Below are 21,478 nucleotides of genomic sequence, written 5' to 3'. Positions count from 1 at the left end.
GGAGCAATACTGCAACTGGACCGAGGAGGGAAAGGAGGAAAGGGGGTTTCCAGGAGAAAGCTGGGTAACACTAACCTTCCTGAGAAGCACGTTTAACCGTGGGTCTGGGTCCTAAAACACAAATCTAAGCGTATTCACTACCTCCTCCCCAAAGCAGCAAATGCATTTAATTTATACGTTCCTGGAAGCAGAATCGTAACATTCCCCTCCACGGGTAATTTCACCAAATCAGAGCTCAGGCAACACGCCAGCGGAGAACCTAGTCCATGTGCTAAGTCACAATCTCTGTTCTGGGTAACGTTTCCAACAGGCCCTCCAGGCCCCTGTCCTATCCTCGCATCCCTACCCTTGCTGCGACCCCTGCGCACTCCCACAGCCAGGCACACGCTTAGTCCCCAAACAGTGCCAGGGCCGACGCTCGCAGGAAGAGCCCCGCCTGGGGCCCGGTTCTCCCGACCACCCTCAACTCCTCCCGCAACCCCTGACCGGGAACTTTCTCTAAGGCTCGCCTCAGCCCCACCTCAACTGACCCCCAAAAGCCTCCGGGATGACCTTTGGGAGTTTCCTTAAGCCCCCGAGCCCCACCCAGGCCCCAGGCTACAGCCGACCCTCGCTCGCCCGGCTCAGCCCCATCCTGCGCCCAAGGCATGCTGCTCGGCCCCACCGCTCCAGACCCCCGCTGCCGGACCTATCAGCCCGCCCCGCCTCGCAGGCCCCCGGATCGCGCCTCGAACATTCCGAAGATCACACCCGCAGGCCCCCCGCCCGGCCACCCCCGCGCCCCACAGGCTGGCGGCCACCGCCCTTCCCCGCCTCAAAAGGGTCTGGCGGGGTCCCGTGCGGCCGCGGGGCGAGGCTCAGGCAGCCTGAGGTACAGCGGGGAGGTAGCCCCTATGGTCTGGCCAAGCCTGCCACAGGCACCTACCCGCCGCCGCCGCGCCGGAGCCGGAGCCGGAGGGAGCCGGGAGAGGGCCGGGAGGAGCAGGGAGGAGCCGCGAGCCAGCAAACGAGCCCGAGGGGCGGGACACAGGGAGGCGGCCGCTTCCTCGTCGTCCTCTTGAGGGCCGGCGCGGGGGCGGGGCGCCGCCACCGCCTATCCTGCGGGCGCCGCGGCTCAGGCCAATAAGGGCGGTGGCGGGGCGGGCGAAGGGACACAGCGGACCAATGGGCAGCGGCCCCACCGCTCGGCCCTCGGCGTGGTAGCCGCTGAGGAGAGGGCCGTTGAGGGCGAGGTACGCGTTGGGTATTCAAACGCCAGCCTGTCTCCTGCCCGCTGAGGCCAGAGCGGCAGTAGGGCAGACTGACCTCTCCTGCTGTTCTGTGGGTCGTCGCTTCCTTTTAGAACTTGGGTACCTTGAGCGGGCAGTATGCGAGTGGCCGGACACACGCAGCCAGGCCCAGGTCTCCACGCCGGCCGGGTCGTGGGCTCTATGACGTAACCTGGGAGGGGCGTGGGGCGGGGCGCGGGCCAGCTGGTCTGGGAAGGAACCGTAGGGGGACCAGGGCGCGGCTAGCGGGGGCCTCTCCAGGGCTGCGCCGCTGCCGGCCACAAGTGACGTGGCTGGTCCAAGTTGAGATGTGCGTTAAGTGTAGAATACACACCGAATTCGGAGACTTCACACAAAAATTATACAAAATAGCTCATTCATAATTTTATATTGATTACTGTTTAGGCCATTACAAAATTGGTTGCAGTTTTGGATATCTTTGGTTAAACAGAATATATTTAAAACAGTTTCGTGTTTCTTTTTTACTACTTTTTAAAATATGGCCACTAGAAAAACTAGAATTACTGTTTGGTTCACATTATATTTCTGCTGAATGCTCATTGTGTTCCAGGCACTCGTGTGACACCTTATAACTCATTTAAACATCACAACAATCCTATATGGTTGATAACACATCTCATTTTACAGATGAGAAAACAAATTCAGAAATTTAGTAACTTACCTAATGTCAGCAAGCCACTAATAGGTAGAGTGAGGTTTAATTCAGGTAGCCAGGCACTTGGGCCATATATTCAACCTCAAGAGCAGGCTGGTTACCATAGAGAACACTGGACTTGGTCGAAACCCAGGCTCTGAGGTCCAGCTCTGCTACTTTCTGGCTGTGCAGCATTAGGGAAGCCTTAGGAAAGTTAAGCTGCAGTTGCCTTATTTATAAAAGTAAGATAATATACCACCAGACTCTCTCATATTTACTATTAGGGTGACCTAAAGGTAGCATACTAAAGTAGTTCAACTTGGACCCTGGACCCAGACTCCCCATGTACAAATCTGAGCACTGCTACTTAACAGGTTATGTGAGCTTGTAGACGATATTCAATCTCTCTGTACCTCAGTTTCTTCAACTGTAAAATGGATAATAATTATCCCTACCTAATTAGGGTTGCTATGTGGATCAGATGTGTTAATATATGTAAAGTGCTTAGATTGGTGCTTAATACTTAACAAGCATGTACAAAGTTTACTAATAATAACATAATGACTATAAAGGAGTGTTAAGAGTCTAAACAAATATGAAGAGATTAAGAGTAATAGGACAAGTGGAGGTATTTACTCAAAGAAAACAAAAACACTAAGTTAAAAAGATATATGCACCCCTATGTTCATTGCAACATTACTTACAATAGCCAAGATATAGAAGCAACCTAAATGCCTATCAATAGATAAATGGATAAAGAGGATGTATTCACACACACAATGGCATATTCAGCCATAAAAAAGAATGAAATCTTGCCATCTGCAACAACATGGATGACTTGGAGGGTATTAAGCTAAGTAAAATCAGACAGAAAGACAAATACCATAGGATTTCACTTATATGTTGAATCTAAAACACAAAACAAATGAACAAACAAAACAGATTCATAGATACAGAGAACAAACTGGTGGTTGCCAGAGAGGAGGGTCTAGATAGTTGAAGAGAATTAGAAGGTACAAACTTCCAGTTATAAATAAGTCATGGGGCTATAATATACAGTATAAGGAATATAGTCAATAATACTGTAGGGGGAAGGTATAGCTCAGTTGTCGAGTGTGTGCCTAGCATGCACGAGATCCTGGTTTCAGTCCTAAGTACCTCTATTAAAACAAGTAAGTAAATAAACCTAATTACCCCTTCCCCCAAAATTTTGTTTTAAATAATACTGTAATAATTGTGTATGGTGACAGATGGTTACTAGACTTATTGTGGTGATCATTTTGTAATGTATTAAATGTTGAATCATTAACCTGAAACTAACAATATTGTATGTCAACTATACTTAAATAAAAAATAATTAATATAAAAGGATAAATGGGAAAGGTAGAGAACTATGAACTTAGAGCCCTGGAAAGGACTTTAGGCCAATTACAGACAACTGAAAAGACTGATCTAGGTCACATTCCAGTTAAGCCAGGTGTCTTGGGCCCAGACCCAGAGCTTTCCCCTTCTCTCACGTTTACCCAGACTCCAATATAGGGGAACTACCACTGCAAGCCTGAATTCACTCATCCAACAGATGCTGATTGTGTACCTGCACGTCAGGAAAGGGGCATATGTACAAAGATTAATAAAACAGGATTCCTGTCCTGATGAAATGAGCACAACTTAACACCAAAGCCCACAGGCTTTGCCTAAGTATGAAATTTCTATTGCAGGAAAACATATAGGTAGGAGCTAACAAGTTACTTTGTTCCTTTTTCCTGCTGCTTGCAGTACCCAGCCTCTAGGCCTGTCCCAGGCTTCATGAGTAGAATTGGCTTTGAGCTCCTTAGAAGTCAAGTGGCTAGGAAAATTCAAAACTGTTAGATTCCTTCGCTTCTTTACGATAATAGAGTCACCATGGTATGTGTATCCCAAGCGAGACACCCAGGAGTCATCACAGTTATTCCCTTCTTTCACCCCACTCAGGTCTACCAGATGCTCCTTCTGCCTCAGCAACATCTCCATCAACACAGATGCTGTTCCCTGTTCTCTTTCCTGGATACTGCCACAGCTACTTCCAAGCCCTCCCTCTATCTTTGCCTCAGTCCAAGCTTGACAGCCTTCTGCACCACCCCCTCCGATTCACACACACCCTCCTGCACCCCTTAGATCCTCTCTATTAACAGCACTCACCACATATGTGGTAATTGTTCCTGGAAACATAGATCTGCCCTAAAAGATTGTTTCTCTCTCGAGGCACAGGTTCTGCTTCCCCACCTCCAATGGGAAAGAATGTTCCCTCCAGTTCCAGGGCATCCAGGATAAAATGCAGGAGATCCCCAGCACCTCTGAGTTGGAAGGAATCTTAGCAAACATCCAGTCCTATGTCCAAGGATATAGTCTTGAGGCTCTACAAGCTCACAATAAGACATTTTAGGGTTATCCAATATACTTATTATTCATGAAAAACACGCTTTATATTTATTCATCCAAATTTTGATCAAAATATTGGCCAGGACACAAACATGGGCAGAGCCCAATGGCTTACCACAGAGATTTCCCTCCAGTTTTAATCTAAACTACTTCAGTGGCTTTCCATTGCATTACAGTCCTGGAAATGGCTTCCAAGACCCTGTTTGATGATGCTTCTGTCTCCCCTCATCATCTGCCTTATTTCTCACTGTGCCCAGTATTATCTACCTTCTTTGTTTCCTGAACTCCTCCTCTCAGAAACTTCCTCAGGCTGTTTTCTCTGCCTGTCCTAATCTGTAGGTAATATGATTTTCTGCATAGAACATTTGGGAAGATCTACATACTGTTAGAATTAATAGAGAATTCAGCAAGATTACTGGATACAAAGTTAACATACAAAAAGGAACACCATTCCTAAATACCATTGATCATCAGGTATAAAAAGTGATAGAAAAAAAATCTGTCACTACAGTGAAACAATAACATTAATATGGTACCTAGGAATAAACCTAACAACAGGGTTATAAGACTTCTATGGAAAAACATTAAAGAACTTTACAACTTTTAGAAGAAAATACGGAAAGATACCTTGATGTTCCCAAGATGGAATCTCTGGCTGAGATTTCTTGGTAGGAACACTTGTCAGATAAACACACAATTTTCACATACCAGTTTTAATCATAATCTATGATGTTTGTATTGGCATTCTATGGGGAGAGGGAAATACAATTTTATGGATTAGAATTTGAATAGGATAGGGTCATAGAATTTAAAAGCCAGAAGTTCTTTAGGGTCATTTCGCCCAAATATTTTTCAGGTGAGGTAATTGAGATATGAAAGATCCACAAAAGAGTGGCAGAATCCAGACCTGAACCCATTTTCTGACTCTCAGGCAGGTGCTCGATGTCCCTACCCTTTCTTTCTTCTTTAAAATGGTGTAGCATAATGATTTGGCAAACATTATGGACTAACAACTCAAAAGCCCCCTGCTACCTCTGACTTTAATTGATGGACACTTAAAACACTCACCTACCCAGACTCCTTTGCAGCTGGGATGACTATGTGCCTCAGTATTGCATGTAATATATAACATATCATGTATATGTACATATACCTAATATAACACGTTAATGTATTATATATAATATATTAATATATAGCATAACATTATGATGTAAGATTACATTTTATATACATTACATATGTAACATGGAGCTTTTCAGGTAAATCTTTATAAAAAGACAAACTCAGCTGCATTTCTTCCACCTGCGCAGAATATGGACAAAATGCCTAGGGGTGAAGCAGCCATCTTAATACAATAAGGACAAAAGCCATGAGCTGAAGTTGAGGAGTAGGAAGATAGGAGGAAACGAGGTCCTTAACACCCTCCAGAAGCTACACTCATCTTTGACCGCCCACCTCGGGCTTCCTGTAAAGTGAGAAAAGTAAGCACTGTCTCTTAAAGCCATCATAAGTCAATAAATCTCCATTTGGTGTAAGCCACCATTATTCTCTGTTGTTTGCAGCGAAATGCAAACCCAAATGGTAGGTGCAGTAAAAGCCCTGGATGACAAACTGAGAAACCCCATTACAGTCCCAGCTCTGCCAGGAACAAGCTGTGTAGCCTTGGGCAAGCCACTTCTCCATCAGGGGAAGTAAAACAAGATGGTCTCTTCACCTCTCACTCTCTGTGCTCTCACTAATTTGCATGCTGCATAATGTGCAAGGTGGGGCTTACTCTCCCTTGAAATAAGACTACTTCTTTCAAGGTACACTAAGTATTTCCTTGTTCCTGTGACCTCTGGGGTAATTCCTAGGACCTGTCCCTTTTGAGTGCATGTGATGAAACACAGACCTTTGGTGTATTTCCTAAACACCAAGTTCCCCTAGATAAGTCCTTGCTCTCTCTTCCTTTGGTGAGTTTCATTCACCTACCCCTAGAGGGAGCACAAAGTGGGGTCTACTCTAAAACTAACAGAACACTGTGCCCACTTCTGCCCTAAACTTGCTGTGTAATTTCTCCTCTTGGGGCCTCAAATCCGTTGTTTGTGAAATGAGAAGGTTGCAGAACCTCAAAAGGTGTTCTAAGACTACATTACACCTTCTGAAACTCACCTCGCTTTGGGACGGTGCTTCCCCAGTTGCTAAGTGATTTGCTCTCTGGTACTGCAGTTAAGCTTTCTGTAATTCTGAGATAGGCAGAGCTGGTATTATCATCTCTATTTTGAAGTTGAGGAAACAGATTCTGGGTGTGGAGTGATATCCCCACCATCACACAATTAGTTAAATGGCAGATCTGGAACTACAAAACTTACCCTTTGATTCCTGGCTCAGTGCTCTTGCCACTACATCTTGATTTTTTTTTTTTCTTTCTTTCTCCTCTTTCCCTTTTCTCTCCAGGATTGACTTCCTGACTGCAAGTCAAAACTGCTCTCAGCTGTGACCTCATTCCTGTGACTGCTCACAGTAATACCCTCAGTTCCAGGCACTTGGCAGGCTCAGCAGACACCTGGCTTTCTCCCAATTCTTCTTCCATCCTCTGTTCTAATCCCTCATGCCCAATAAAACCTCCTAGTTTCTTCTCAACTCTGATTGCAAGCATCGCACCCCATCTAGAGCTCCACTGGGTATATCACCATGTTGAACCAGAGTCCAGCCCTTTGTCTCAAGGTACTTGAGACAATGCTCATCTTGGTTCATTCCATCCAACCTCTTGTTCACCATCCGAAGTCCCTAAAGAGATAAGACATGGTCAGAGAAGATGTGAACTGTAAGGCTCTTTGAGATCTTCCAGTCCAAAGACCAAGCAGAAATTGTAAATGAGGAAGCTGATTAGTTATAATCTAAGAGTGGGGTGCAGACTGTGAGGAGCGGGGGGCACATGTCCCAACTCTGGCCAGTGGCTGCCAATTGCTGGAAATGGGGGCCCAATGTGTTTAGAGACGATGGAGTCAAATTTTTACATAGATATCCTCATTGTTGAGTGTCAACAACTAATTAAATCTTTAAAAAAAAATACTGTGTCAGTCAAACCCATCTGTGGACGAGTGGCTCCTGGGTTGCCGATCTACAACCTCTGCTCTGGTCCTAACCCTTCACTCCACAGGTAAGAGGCCTATGTCATTGGAGAGAGGGAGGCAGGACCCAGACCTCAGACCTTCTATTCAGAGCTCACCATTGGTCACTCAGAAGCTGGAAAGCAACTCTGGCCAATTCAACAAGCCTCTAGTGAGAGACTGCCCTAGGAAAGACGTTCTGAAAGGAGACAGAGAGGAAGGGATTCTTTCAAAAGATGCCTGCCTTAGCTCCTTGGCACTTTTTTTTTTTTGAGGTTTATTTATTTATTTTAATTTGGGGGGGGGGAGGAGGTAATCAGGTTTACTTATTTGTTTATTTTTAGAGGAGTTACTGGGAATTGAACCCAGTGCCTTGTGTATGCTAAGCATGCACTTCTACCACTCGAGCTATATCCTCCCCCTTAGCACTTCTTCACTAAGCTTGGGACCAAACATTTGGCAGGTTGGGACAAACTAACATTTAAGAAAAGCTGCCCATGTTCATGGAATTCCTGCGGGCACAGTCCACAATGACTGAACTAGAATTCCAGGGAGTTTGCAGGGGAGCATTTTCTAATCCTTTTATTTGGAAATAATTTCAAACATATGGAAAAGTGGCAAGGATAAAATAGTGCATAGTCTAAGTGAAGTAAGCCAGAAAGAGAAAGAAAAATACCATGTGATATCACTCATATGTGGAATCTAAAAAAGAATACACTAAAGAACTTATCTACAAAACAGAAATAGACCCACAGACATAGTAAAACTTATGGTTACTAGAGGGGTGGTAGGGAGATGGGTGGGAAGAGACAAACTGGGAGTTCAAGATTTGCAGATATTATTATGTATAAAATAGATAAACAACACGTTTCTTCTGTATAGCACAGGGAACTATATTCAATATCTCATAGTAATCTATAATGAAAAATATGAAAATGAATATATGTATGTACATGTATGACTGAGACTAACTGTATACCAGAAACTAACACAACATTGTAAACTGATTATACTTCAATAAAAAAAATAGTGCATAGCACTCTCCTATACCCTTTACCAAAAATTTACCTCTTTTTCATTTTTTTTCGCACTTGCCTGATTATGTGCTGCACGCACACGCACACACACACACACACACACACACACACAATTTTTTGGAGCCATTTGAGTGTAGCTTGCATACATTATGGCTTTTTAGCCCTAAATAGTTCAGCATGTATTCCTAATAATAAGGATATTTCTTATAGCCATAACACAGATTTCAACCTCAGTAAATTTAAGTTGGCTCAAGAGTTCTGCCTAATCTACCATTCATATTCCAATTTTGTGTACTTTCCCGGTAATGTCCCTTAGAGTGTATTTTTTCCTTCCCCAGAACAGGATCCAGTCCAGGACCAAATGTCACATTTAATTGTCATGTCTCTTTAGTTTCCAATAATGTGAAATATTTCCACAGCCTTTGCGTATGTGTATGTGTGTGTTTTACGACATTAATATTTTTGAAGAATATAGCTCCCCCTTTTTTATTAGAATGTGTCTTATTTGGAGTATCTGGTGTTTTCTCATGGTTAGACTCAGCTTATACATCCCAGTCAGGACACTGCACAAGCAATGGCATGTCCTTCTCAGGACACCAAACCAGGAGGCATGCCGCGTCCATCTGTCCTTCACTGGTGATGTTAATTTGATCATTGAGACAAGGTGTGTTCTGATTTCTCCAATGTATCATTACTATTTTTGCCCCTGCAACTAATACGCAATCTGTGAAGAGACACTTTAAGACTTGCTCAGATCCTGCTTCTCATCAAAATTATTCCCCAGATTCACCATCCGCTGATGAATCTTGCCTAAACCAACATTTCTTACGATGACTGCATAGTGGTGTATTTTCCATTCCATCTCTCCCTCCACAGGTACCTGGTGACACTCAGCATTTTGCTGTGAACTATATCCCTCCCTTTGGAGGGGTGCAGTTTTGATTGCTATCAAGGTAAGTCAGATCTGGACTTTCACGGGAAAACAGTCACTCATGTCTAATGGCAAGAGAGGGAAAGGATATAGCCTACCTTGCCTAGCCCTTGAAAGCAGATAAAGGGTGAGCTGGGACAGTCACTCCCAGGGTTCTAGCTAAAGGAACTAAGACGCTCAGAGAAGTAAAGTGGCACAGAGGACTGTGCAGGGGCTTCTCACAGTGTCAGTTCCAAATGCTACCCCTTCTTCTCACCTGCTTTGTGACCTCCGCAGCTCACCTAACTTCTCTCAGCCTCTGTTTCCTAACTTGTAATAAAGGATCATTCTTACTTTAGAGGCTAATTGGGACGATTAAGGAAACAATGCTCATTTCACTGGGCCCATAGTGTGCCAAAGGAGGGGTGCATATTACATAGAATATGGGAAAATTAAGTGGTTTCTTTTCAACAAATGTCTGCTGAGAACTGACCATGTACCAAAGCACTGTGCTTGGACCTAAAGACTAAATAAATCAGCCCTCAAAAAGCTCACAAGCCAGGGTGAAGGGGGCTAGGGAGGGTGCTTACAGCTCAGTGGTAGAGTGTGTGCTTAGCATACACAAGATCCTGGGTTCAATTCTCAGTACCTCCATTACAAAAAAAAAGAAGCTCGCAATTCAGAGGAAGAAAGACAAACTTAATTCCACTCCTAGTTTTTAACCGTCAAAGTTAAAACATACACCCACACAAAGATTTGTTCAAGAATGTTCATGGCAGCTGTATTCTAAATAGCCCAAAACTGGAAATAGCTCAGGCATTCATCAACAGATGGAGATAAACAGAAAGTATAGTACATCCAAACAATGGAATACTACTCAGCAATAAAGAGGAATAAACTACTGGTTTTATGTAACATGTCTGAATCTGAGAAACATGCTGAGTGGAAGAAGCCAAACATGGGGTTGGGTATAGCTCAGTGGTAGAGAACATGCTTAGCAGACACAAGGTCCTGGGTTCAATCTCCATTAAAAACAAACAGTCCCCAAAACAGGAAAAACCATCAGAAGAGTGGTTGTCTGGAAAGGAGGCTGAGAAAGGGTGGGAGGGACCATTCTGAGTGACGATAATGTGCTACATGTTGATAGGGGTTGGATAACACAGGTGTAGGCCCTTGTCCAAATTCAGCAAATGCTCACTTAAGATTTGTGTATTTCATTGTCTATAAATTTCACATCAAAATAGAAAAAAAGCTGTAAAAAAAGATTGATTATAGAATACTTCTGGAGGTATTAAGGGAGAAGTGTATGGATATCTGGAATTTACTTTGAAATGTATCAAAAATAATATGGATTAATAGATGAATAACAGCATTGAGAGATGGACAGACATGATAAAACAAGGATGATGAAATGTTTAACAGTAAAAACAAGAGAGAAATGAGTTAACCGTGAAGTTCTCTCAACTTTGCTGTACATGTGAAATGTTTCATAATAAAATGTTGGGGTGGAAAGACACTGCTGTGTAGCTCAAGTCAGACTTTGATAAATAGTATGGTAGGGAAATTACCAGCTTTCTCTTCTGTGGGAGCACAGAGGAGAAAGTGATTATTTCTGCTGGGGATGGAGCATGGCAGGGGTCAAGGAGAGTCTCAGAGAGGAGGAGTCCGAGGAAATGAGACTGAAAGATAAGATTGCAAAGGCAGAGGAGGGAAAGAGGGAAAAGGGCATCCCAGTAGATAAAACAGCGTGAAAACGCCAGGCCCTTTTAGGACTCTGCTAGGGAGCAGGGAGACTTTTGGGGCAGAGTGGCAGGAGAGGAGGCTGATGAGCTGGACTGTGCTCAGGCTGGGATGGGAAGGCCTTCAAAGACAGACAAGGGCATCTGGTTTTGACTCAGTAAACAATGGGGAGCCACCAAGCAGGCCACGTGCCTGCGTGTGTGCGTGTGTGCGTGTATGTAAGGCTTTGACATCTGACAGCCAGAGCGGGGGAAGGCAGGGAGAGAGCCAGCCATGGGAAAAACAGCAAGGCTGGTGGTCAAAGTTTTCCCTTGCTTTTATTAGCAAGCTGCCAAGGAGGACAGAAAAATGGTCAAAACATGACCCTCCCAGAGGTGAGAAGTCTATAAGTGAATCAGGGAGAGAATTCAGTTTGTCCTAATTCCCAGCTCTCTAGGAACTTTGATCTCCCCAAAGACTCCCTGGTCCCTTGGAGGGTGAAGACTGCCCTTGACCTCCCCTCTGGCCCTCAGCCATGACCCAGAAGCTGCGACTTACCCTCAGCGCCCTCTGGAAGGAACACTATGGGAGTTGGGAAACCTACTTTCCAGTCCTGCTGTGGCCACTGTCTCTCCCGGCAGCCCACATCCCTCCCCTGTGAATCGGCTGTGTTGGACCCCTTGTCCTCGTGCTTCCTTCCAGTTTCAGGACTTCTCTCCTCCGGTCTCCTTGCCACCAGCCTCCCAGGCTCTCTCTCAAATGTTCATTTTCCCCTTGACTTGCAGGTGTCTTTCTGATCACAGCTCCCGCTGTCTTTTACCTGTCTGACATCTCTCCTCCAGGGTCCAGGGCATCACTGCAGTGTCCAATTCCAGATCCTGGCTGATCTGGCCTGGGGTTGAAAGAGCCCTGCTAGCCTCTGAGCCTCAGGGGTTGGAGTAACAATTCCTGATTGTGTGAAGAACAAGAAAGTGATGGTGAAACGGAGCCTGGGGCCTGCACACCACAGGAGCTCAACCTCTGTCCTCCACACCTCCCCTGCACCTCCCCACGTTTACAGAGGACAGGTGGTGATTTACTGGAAAAGGACACCAGGACAGTCAGAGCCCTCCTTTGTCCGGCACCCACACCACTTGTTTCCAATCCTCACAAAATCCTGCAAGAAATGCCCCATTGTTCCAGCCTTTACTGAGTGTCAAAAGCTCAAAGTTTAAAACACATTGTCTCCTTTAATTCTCACAGTGAGGTTGGTATTTGTTCCCCCTTGAACAGATAAAAGACTGAAGGCTCAGAGAAGCTACACAACTTGCCCAAGGTCACACAACCAGATTCAAGAAATTCACAATCAAGGTATCAAAAGGAACTATTGCATGGTGTTCTATACGCTGAGGACTGACTTTTGACAATATATCCTCTCATCCCCTAATCTACAGCTGGAGATCATGCAGGCCCTGAGGAGCCTGCCCCGGGGTCCTGGCCGCACGTGGGGAGAAGTGGGTGGGGAGGGTTGCTCATCAGCCTGGGGCAGCAAAAGGAAAAGGCCTAGAAGTGGCATTTGCTGCTTCCCAAGGGACAGCAGGAGTTTCCCAGACTCACCCAGCCACTGAGCAAATGCTGAAACTTGACCTGAGGGTGGACTATTGGTGGGAGAGAGACTGGCAGGGAGGACCTTCCAGGCTTTCAGGATCAGGGAGTCAGGAAGCTGAGAGCTGGCAAGGCACCTGCAGGGCAGGTACGTTCAGGGAAGTAGGAGCAGAGAAGGAGAGGGGACTCTGATGATGGTGAAGGACCTTTGATCGGGGAAATGGGCAAAAGAAGTTTAAACACACAATCTCTGAGACACTTCAGCAGCCCATGGAGGAGCCCCTGTGGGGAGGAAGTGAGGTGTCCCACCAAAGCCAGCGCCAGGCTGCCAGGCAAGTGCGTGAGTCCCGTGGAAGAGGATGTCTCAGCCTTAGTCATGCCTTCAGACGGGCTGCAGTGCTTGGACTCCAAGCCAGGACCCACGAGCCAAGCCATTCTCAAATTCCTGATTTGCAGAAACTGTGAGAGATAATGAACGTTTCTTGTCGAATTAAGTCCAAGTTTAGGGTAATTTGTTGCACAGCAGTGGATAACTGAGACATCATCCTTCTCCCCATTGCCTCTCAACAAGCTCCCTATACTCCAGCCAAATCAAACCGCTCACTCTTCAAAGCAACACATTTTTGTTGAGTATCTTGTGTGCCAGCCCAGGCCAGATGCAGGGGTATGCCAATGAGCTGGCTGGGCCATCGTGGCCACTGTCCTCATGACCTTAATGGGCCACACATTTACTTTGTGTGGGCCACACAATGTGCTTTGGCCCACATTGTGGCCTCCATGCAGAAATGATCTTTCTCATCTCTGAACTATAAAGCTTTTATTTCAACCTCAGCCTGTCCATTTAACATCTTCTTCCTGGTACTATGATTGTTTATGTTTATAACCTCCCGTACTAGCTTCTGTAGTCTCCTTGGGGTAGATGTCTTATTCATGCCTGTATTTCCCACAGCTAGTGTACAAAGTGCCATGTAACTAGTTAGCATTTGAGAAATGTACATTATGCAAATAAGCATGTGAATGACTTGACCATAATATAACAAAGACAAGCTAAACCCCAACAGAGAGAAACAAATGCGATTCCCTGGAGGGAGGAGAGTGCATGTCACTGGGAGAAAGAGCAGGAAAGATTCATGAGTTAAACTCTCTATTAGATTCTAATAATACTCATCATATGACATCTCTATGCTCCAACAATTCTTTTCATAGGCATGTACTTAAGATAAATAGATGCATGTGTCCAAAAAAAGACTTGTACAAAAATGTTCAGAGCATCTTTATTTGTAATGGGCAAAAGCTAGAACTAACCTAAAAGTCCAAAAGAGGAATGAGTAAATGAATTGTGCACCGTCATAGAGGGAAGATATACAGCAATTCAAAAAAGACCATACTACTGGTACATGCAATAACATAGATAAATCTCAGAAACATTGTGTTAAATGAAAGAGGCTGGACACACATAAATATGATAATAAGTGATTCCATTTATACAGCATTCAAAGCCGGCAGAACTAAGGATTCCCTCCCTAGGCTGGAGGAGCGTGAGGGAATTTTCTGGAGTGCTGAACTTTCTTGGTGGTTGTATATGTAAATAACATTAATTGAGCTGTAGTCATATTATGCTTTATTGAATGTAGATTATACCTTAATTAAACAAAACAAATAAAACCTTAGTAGGTGTGAGTTCGGCCGGGTGAAATCATAGGAGACCAACAGCACACACATCCTGAGTAACCTAATCAGATCACACCAACTGACAGACCTCAACCTGTTTAGTGTGTTGATTCTGACACAATTCCCATATATGTCCCCCCACTCTCCACCCCACATGATCAACCGATTCTCCAATACCAGGTGTCCTACAATCCAAGTCAATTCTGACCTATCTACCTGGCGATATTCTGACACTATCTACCTAGAGCAAGACAGCAACACATCCCTCAGGTTAAGGGCTCAGTCCAAAAGACTGCCCCCTAGCCTATCCAGACACCAATTCCAAGTCCAGGTGGTCACCCATGCTTCTGACTGACCAGCTACATAGATCAGAGGTTCCAAGGATCCCCTTCTTGGGTTTGATTAATTTGTTAGATCCACTCACAGAACCTTGAAAAACATCTTACTTCCTAGATGACTGGTTTATTATGAAAGGATCTAACTCAGGAACAGCCAGAGGAAGAGATGCCTAGGGCAGGGTATGTGGGAAGGAGCTTGAAGCTTCCATACCTTCTCTGAGGACACCACTCCCCCAGCACCTCCACGTGCTCACCAACCCGGAAGCTCTCCGAACCCCACTCTTTTGGATTATTATGGAGGCTTTATTACACAGGCATAATCTATTAAATCGCTGGCCTCTGGTGATTGATTCAACCTTCAGCCCCTCACACCTCCCTGGAGGTCAAGAGGGTGGGACTGAAAGTTCCACCCCTCTAACTCTAATCATCTGGTTAGTCTCCCTGGCAACCAGCCCCCAACTGTAGGTGCTTTCCAAAAGTCAATTCACTAAACTCCTTGGGTGTGGATGACCAGAGTTTGTTATATCAAGATACCTTATTTGACACAACATTGTAAAATGACTATAACTCAATTTAAAAATGTTAAAAAAAGATAACTTTATTGCTCTTAGTTCTTAGGAAATTCCAAGGGATTTAGGAACTCTGTACCAGGAATGGAGATGAAGACCAAATATATATTCATTACAAATCACAGTATCACAGTGAAGAGTCTCAGTGGGAGGTAGGATTTCAAACAAGTATAGAGCAGCATTTTACTTGCCAAACTTTTACCTGATGAAGAAACAGCTTACCTTTCTGAGCTTCCTCAGTGGGAGAGTTTGGATTCAAGTATTAAGCTCTGTTAACACTTTGTTTTGGGGGAGGTAATTAGGTTTAATTAATTAATTAATTAATCTTAAAATGGAGGAACTGGGGATGGAACCCAGGACCTCGTGCATGCTAAGCAGGCGCTCTACCACTGAGTTATGCCCTCCCTCACAACACATTTTTTTTAAGTTGTAGTAAAGCACTTACAACATAAAACTTACCATTTTGATCATTTTTAAGTGTACAGTTCAGTGACATTAAGTACACTCACATTCTTCTGCAACTCACACCATTATTGAACTCCAGAACTTTCTCATCATATCCCATATTGAAATTCTGTACCCACTGAACACTAACTCCCCATTCCCCCAGCCCCAGCCCCTGGTAACCATTGTTCTACTTTCTGTCTCTATGAATTTGACTACTCTAGGTATCTCACATAAGCAGAATCACATAGTATGTGTTTTTTTGTGACTGTCTTATTTCACTTAGTATAATGTCTTCAAGGTACATCTGTGTTATAGCATGTGTCAGAATTGCATTCTATCTTTTTTGGGGGGGGTCTTTTTATTTTTAATAGAGATACTGGGGATTGATCCCCCGGATCTCGTGCATGCTAAGCACACACTCTACCACTGAGCTATTTCCCTCCCCCAAGAATTGCATTCATTTTTAAGGCTGAAAAATATTCCATTGTGTTTAACACTTTTTGATAAAAACATTTTGTAAAAAAAAAAAAGGAAAATGAATATTTCATGAACATACCTGCCTTGAACATTACTTGAGTTTTTCTTATATGTCAGTATTGACATTCTGACTCCTACCTCTGTCAATGCCTCAGCTTTGCTCTGCATTGAAAGGGCTCACCTGGGTCTTCTTTATGGCTATGACTGTGGCTTTTGCCTTCCTTGAAGTCTTTGGCCCTGACTCCAGCTCTCGCTTGGGCAGGAGTGGGTGGGCTATGTGTTCTCTAAACAGAGAAAGGGTAGGACCTTGGTCAGCACTTTTTCTTGCCCTGGAAAGCCCATTGTCAGGGACAGGTAAGCACAGTGTAATAAATATAGACAACAGCATTGTACTATCATTATTAATGTGTGATAAATACTGCCATATTGGCAATCATATCACAATATATGAATATATCATGTGTGGTACACCTTAAACAATGTGACACGTCAGTTAAAATTTCTTTTAATAATAAAAATAGAAGGGTGGGGGGATAGGTAAGTCAAAGGAGATGAACTCAGGGAGTCTGAAGCCATAGCTAAGAATACACCCCTGACTCCAGCATTGTGACAGGCCACTCCCATCTCTGCTCAAGCTGGTTGGGTGAAAACCACCTCCAGGCATTTCTCCTGGCACACATCAGCCCGGAACCCAGCCAGAGATCAACACTGATGTCAGTGGGGAATCCCAAGCAATAGGCACTCCTGCCCAAGACCCAGTCTGCGGAGAGGGCCATGGCAGCCTGGTCTGGCTCTTCGGGGCACCCAGGTGAGAAAAGCACTGCTTAGAGGCATGGTTAATGGTTTATGTATGGAAGGAAGCCCCTGCCCCAGAGAACTTGCCTGAGATCCCATAAGGGGATGCAGCAGCCAGGTTCTGTACCTTCCTGTCCCAAGCCTGAGACCCACAGGTGTGCTCAGCATCCTTCCTTAAAAGCATGAGAAGTATGATGCTGTACATTTCAGTGTCACCCTGTATCTGGGCTCCAGCCTGGCTCCTTAATTATGAGCTGGGAGGACTTTAGGTGGTGTATGAAACATACCAGAACCTAGCATGCCCTTGGTAAGTGGGCTCAAGGATCGTCATCATCATTATCGTGTTTCAGCTCTAGTGGAGGGGACAGTAGGTTGACCATGACAGGCTGTGGGTTTTGTCATCTACAACATGCAGAAAAACAGAGAAGAACAATGGAAAGGAACATAGTGGGCAGGAGCAGAGGGCGGTCTCCAGGCTGTCTGTGGACCTAAGGGGCAGGTCATGCAGCCACCAGCCCCATTCTCAGCAGTCAGAAGCAGCTCTTGCCCATATCACTTGCTCCACCTGCCCAGTGTAGACTGGAAAGTCACTGGAGAAGACCCTGTTCAGCCAATAGGCAAGAAAAAGACTTATCCTCCCTGGGCCCTGGGCACTGGGCACTGGGGGATGTGGCTCACATTATCAGGAAAGAAGCCCTGTGCAAGCAGTTTGGGGTCAAAGCGTGTGGCCGTGAGCGCTGGCTTTGTCACTTAGCAGCGCATGATCTTGAGCAAGTCAGTTAAACCCCATAAACCCCAAGTTGATCACCTATAAATCAAGCACAGAGTTAGTGAGAGGGTCCAGGGAGAAAGCACTCAAGATTTTGAAGACTTTCCAAATCCATTGTAGGATCCTTAATCAAAATACAGATTACAAGCATTCAGAAACATTCTTGTCCTTCTGATATAATGATCTGAGAATTGTGATTTTTACTGTTTACAAAACTGAGGCTAATCATTTAGTAAACATGGATGGACATTAATTTTACGACCTATTACTGAAGGGTTACCTATACTTTTCTTGAATATCTGTGAAGATGTCTTTATTTCAACCATGTCAACTAATACTCATGACTTCTATTACTATTATGAAGATACATCAGGATATCAGTGAACCACAGCTCTTTATCCTTCAAAAGCAATTGGCACAACTATTTAAAATTTAGAATGATCTTCTGTACACTTTAATAGAAGATAATTCCCTGAACACTTATCTAATGTCATCTCCATGAATGTTTTAAATCAATGACAAACATTATCTCCATTCAGATTTTCATGGTACATTTCACATTTTGGGATCTTTAGTCTTCCACGGAAAAGTAGACATGTGATTCCCACCTAATATAGAAGGTCTTCTCTATCTTTAAGGCAGCCACAGTCAAAACCATGAGTTCGCATACACACTAGAAAGAAAGGCATAGTATGTCGTAATTTGAGAGTTGAGTTACGTTAATTTTTGTTTTCAAATAATCTCAAATCCTGTCAAAACAAACAAGCATACAATGGTAATAATTATACCTGTCCCAACATCCATCCCCTTGATGATCCGTACTGACAAATAATTTTTCCAAGTGTTTTAACTTTGGATCATTTTCGATACTATTCTGATTTAGACTAATGCCGGAAAAGAGTTACTGCCTGAATGCTATCTACTATGAATTTTCCGATATTTATTTTCAGTACTTTCCTACATTTTTTTATGCTTTGTAAATGATCAAACTCTACCCGAATGATAGGGATTTTTATTATTAAATAGCTCCATGGCCACAGGTTCTGGATTCTGGATGGGGCCCTGCCCTTACCTAGAGTAAATCCCTACCCTCTCTGCCCATTTAAATAGTTGAGCTAGAAGCATTTCTCTATTTGATCAAGTCTAGCGGTCAAGGACATCACGGTAGGAAAGGCAGGGGATGTGAGCCTTGAGTGGGAGGGCCAGGCAAGGCAAACAGACAGCAGCAACCAGTGCTGTGTGAACACAGGAAGTGGCCTGATGCAGGGTGGCCGGCGTTACGGCAATGAGCCCTGCTCTGACAGCACTGGGTTTAAGCAGGGAGGCCTGGCTCAGGCTCAGTGTCCTGAGCAGCTCTAGGACAAAGCTGGTGCAGGGCCTCCGGCACTGCTGCTTGGAAGGGCCACTCCGAGCAGCCCTGGTGTCTGCAAGCCAGGCAGACATGATGTCATCCCTGCATCTGGCAACCACAGACCCGCCCTCCCGGGTCCCCAGTGGCTCTCCTGCTCTCTGGCCAGGATCCCTGAGTTCCGTTCTCTCTGCATCCCCCACCCTGCACATTCCAGGCTCCCAAGGAACTGAGCTAGGACCTCCTGGGCTTCTGTCCAGGTGGCTAGTTCTAAATTCCCCCACCCCCTCATCCCTTGGGAGTAAACAATATAACTTTAAACAAAGACTGCTGCTTCAGCCTTGAGGAAAACACTGGGCCATGTCGAGTGCTCTGATTACTGTTTATTTCTGCCTACTCATTCCGTGTGTTAAGACAGTGCTGAGGGGGCTGTGTTTGCTGTAACTCTCCTGCCCCTGCCCTGGGCTTCCAGCCACCAAGAATGGGGCTCACGGTCACCAGGTTGCTGGGGTAGTGGGGCAGCTGGGTTTCAAGTCAGAACCTCGGTGGTTTGACCTAGCTCTGCCCTCTTACTAACCGGTGAGTCTCCTGGTCTCTCTGAACCTTAGTTTCTTCCTCTACAAAATGGAGCCAATAATACTGACCTCACAGGGGTGCTGTGAGGATTATGTGACTCCAAGCATGTCAGGTGGCTACACACAGTAGGCGCTTCACATCTACAAGCGTCCTGCTCTCCCCTCCTCCTAACATTAGACCACAGTCCTCACTCCCTCACCACTAGAGCTTCCCATTCAGCAGTTCTGTGCCCAGTCCTGAGATCTGCATTTCTAACAAGCCCCTAGGGGCTGCTGTTCGGGTGACCCAGAGGCCACACTTTGAGAACCACTGTGCACAGCCCTCATCTCCCTTGTGAGGAGGAGGTGGAGGGTCTCTACTCCCAGCCTGGTACACAGGGCAGCTCCTGGATGGACTTGTCAAAAGTGAAGGACTTCAACTAGTATTTATTACGTATAATTGACATATAAAAAAATCCACCATTTAAAGTGGACAGTTTGATGAATTTTAGTAAGTTTACAGTATTGTGCAACCATCTCTCCACAATCCAGGTTTAGAACATTCCCTTGAGCCATCTGTGGTCAATCCATGTCCACTCCAAGTGCCATTGGTCTGTTTTCTGTCTCTAGCTTTTGCCTTTTCTAGAAATGTCATATACATGGACTCATACAATTTGTGGTCTTTTGTGTCTGGCTTCTTTGGTCAGCATAACATCTTTGAGGTCCATCCACAGTGCAGCATGTGTCAAGAGTTCACCCCTCTTTACTACCAGGTACCCTTCCATTGTGTGGGAGTATCCAATGGTTTATCCACTCACCACTAATGGACACCTGAGTTGTTTCCAGTTTTTGGTATGATGAGTAATGCTTTAATGAACATTCACGTATGAGCCCCTGGGTGGACAGGTGTTTTCGAATGCTGCTTTTAAAGGTAAACCATAATTTTACCAAATCTCTCCTCCCCAGTCCTCAGGGCATCTGCAGCCAATGCTGCTAAAGACTAAGAGTTAATAGGAGACCCAGGCTCTTCTGCCAGTAGCCAAGCAGTAGAAATCAAACTCGGACCCCTCCCCAAGTCCTGCCACCCTGCAGCTTCACCTTACCCACTTGTCTTCGCCCTCCTCCTCACTACCCCAAATGTTATGCCTTGATTTAGAGCTGGCGATTAAAGGATTTTGCCTTTCAGTTAAATTAAACTGCTCAAAGCAGCCAGCAGGGAAGAGAATGAAAACAGGATTGACCCAGATCTCTTGAAAGTCTTGGGGCTTTCTCATCCCTCCTGAGCATCACTAGGCCTGGATGCCCCAGTGGATGAAGTTCTGTCTGGTCCAAATTAGCATCTGCTTTATGGGCACAGCAGTCAGAGCAAACTGAGGACCCAAACACTGGTCTTCTACCCCCAAAGCTTCCTGATTCTTGCTGCTATTCGGCTCCTTGGCTTGGCTGACTTCATGTCTGAAACACTTAGGCTGTTCCTTCCATCTTGGGAGCATCCCAGATGCTGTAAGGGAAAGTTTTTTTCTTGCTCCATTTCCGAGCCCTTCCATCTGCCACATGAGGGGAGCACCAAAGCTGTTATCGGAACACATACACTGTCCCTTGCCAGGACCCCAAAGGGATGCATAGAGCAAAGGCTGACTGCCTAAGATCCTTTGCCCTGAGCCAGTTCCCCTCTCCAGTTCCAGTGATCCTCTCCCTTATCCAGGCAGTTTCTGGGCTCAAATCTGAAGGCATGCCATTTGGTAGAGGAGGTTCTGGCTTCCCTGATCAGAGAGCTGAGTTTGCATTCCTGTGTGGACTTGTGGCAGCAGTGACCTCAGGCTC

At 45.1% G+C, this 21,478-nt stretch overlaps 2 protein-coding genes across 2 annotated transcripts in view; both read right to left on the bottom strand.

Annotated features, from left to right (window-relative positions):
- MAP4 (microtubule associated protein 4) overlaps nt 1-1,420 on the bottom strand; it is a 147,360-nt gene extending 145,940 nt beyond the window's left edge. The window contains 1 exon segment of the mRNA XM_032458614.1: nt 1,306-1,420. The gene's annotated coding sequence lies outside the window, so the exon portion shown is untranslated.
- LOC116657314 overlaps nt 1-19,195 on the bottom strand; it is a 43,821-nt gene extending 24,626 nt beyond the window's left edge. The window contains exons 1-2 of the mRNA XM_032459437.1: nt 19,034-19,195; nt 926-1,335 (exon numbers count right to left, since the gene is read on the bottom strand). Of these exons, the coding sequence (XP_032315328.1) occupies nt 926-1,335; nt 19,034-19,195 (572 nt within the window). The remainder of the gene's footprint in view (nt 1-925; nt 1,336-19,033) is intronic.
- Nucleotides 19,196-21,478: the final 2,283 nt, after the last annotated feature.

The sequence above is a fragment of the Camelus ferus genome, chromosome 17 (genome assembly GCF_009834535.1).
Source record: "Camelus ferus isolate YT-003-E chromosome 17, BCGSAC_Cfer_1.0, whole genome shotgun sequence".
Classification (NCBI taxonomy): domain Eukaryota; kingdom Metazoa; phylum Chordata; class Mammalia; order Artiodactyla; family Camelidae; genus Camelus; species Camelus ferus.
This window is presented reverse-complemented; position numbering and strand designations above follow the sequence as displayed.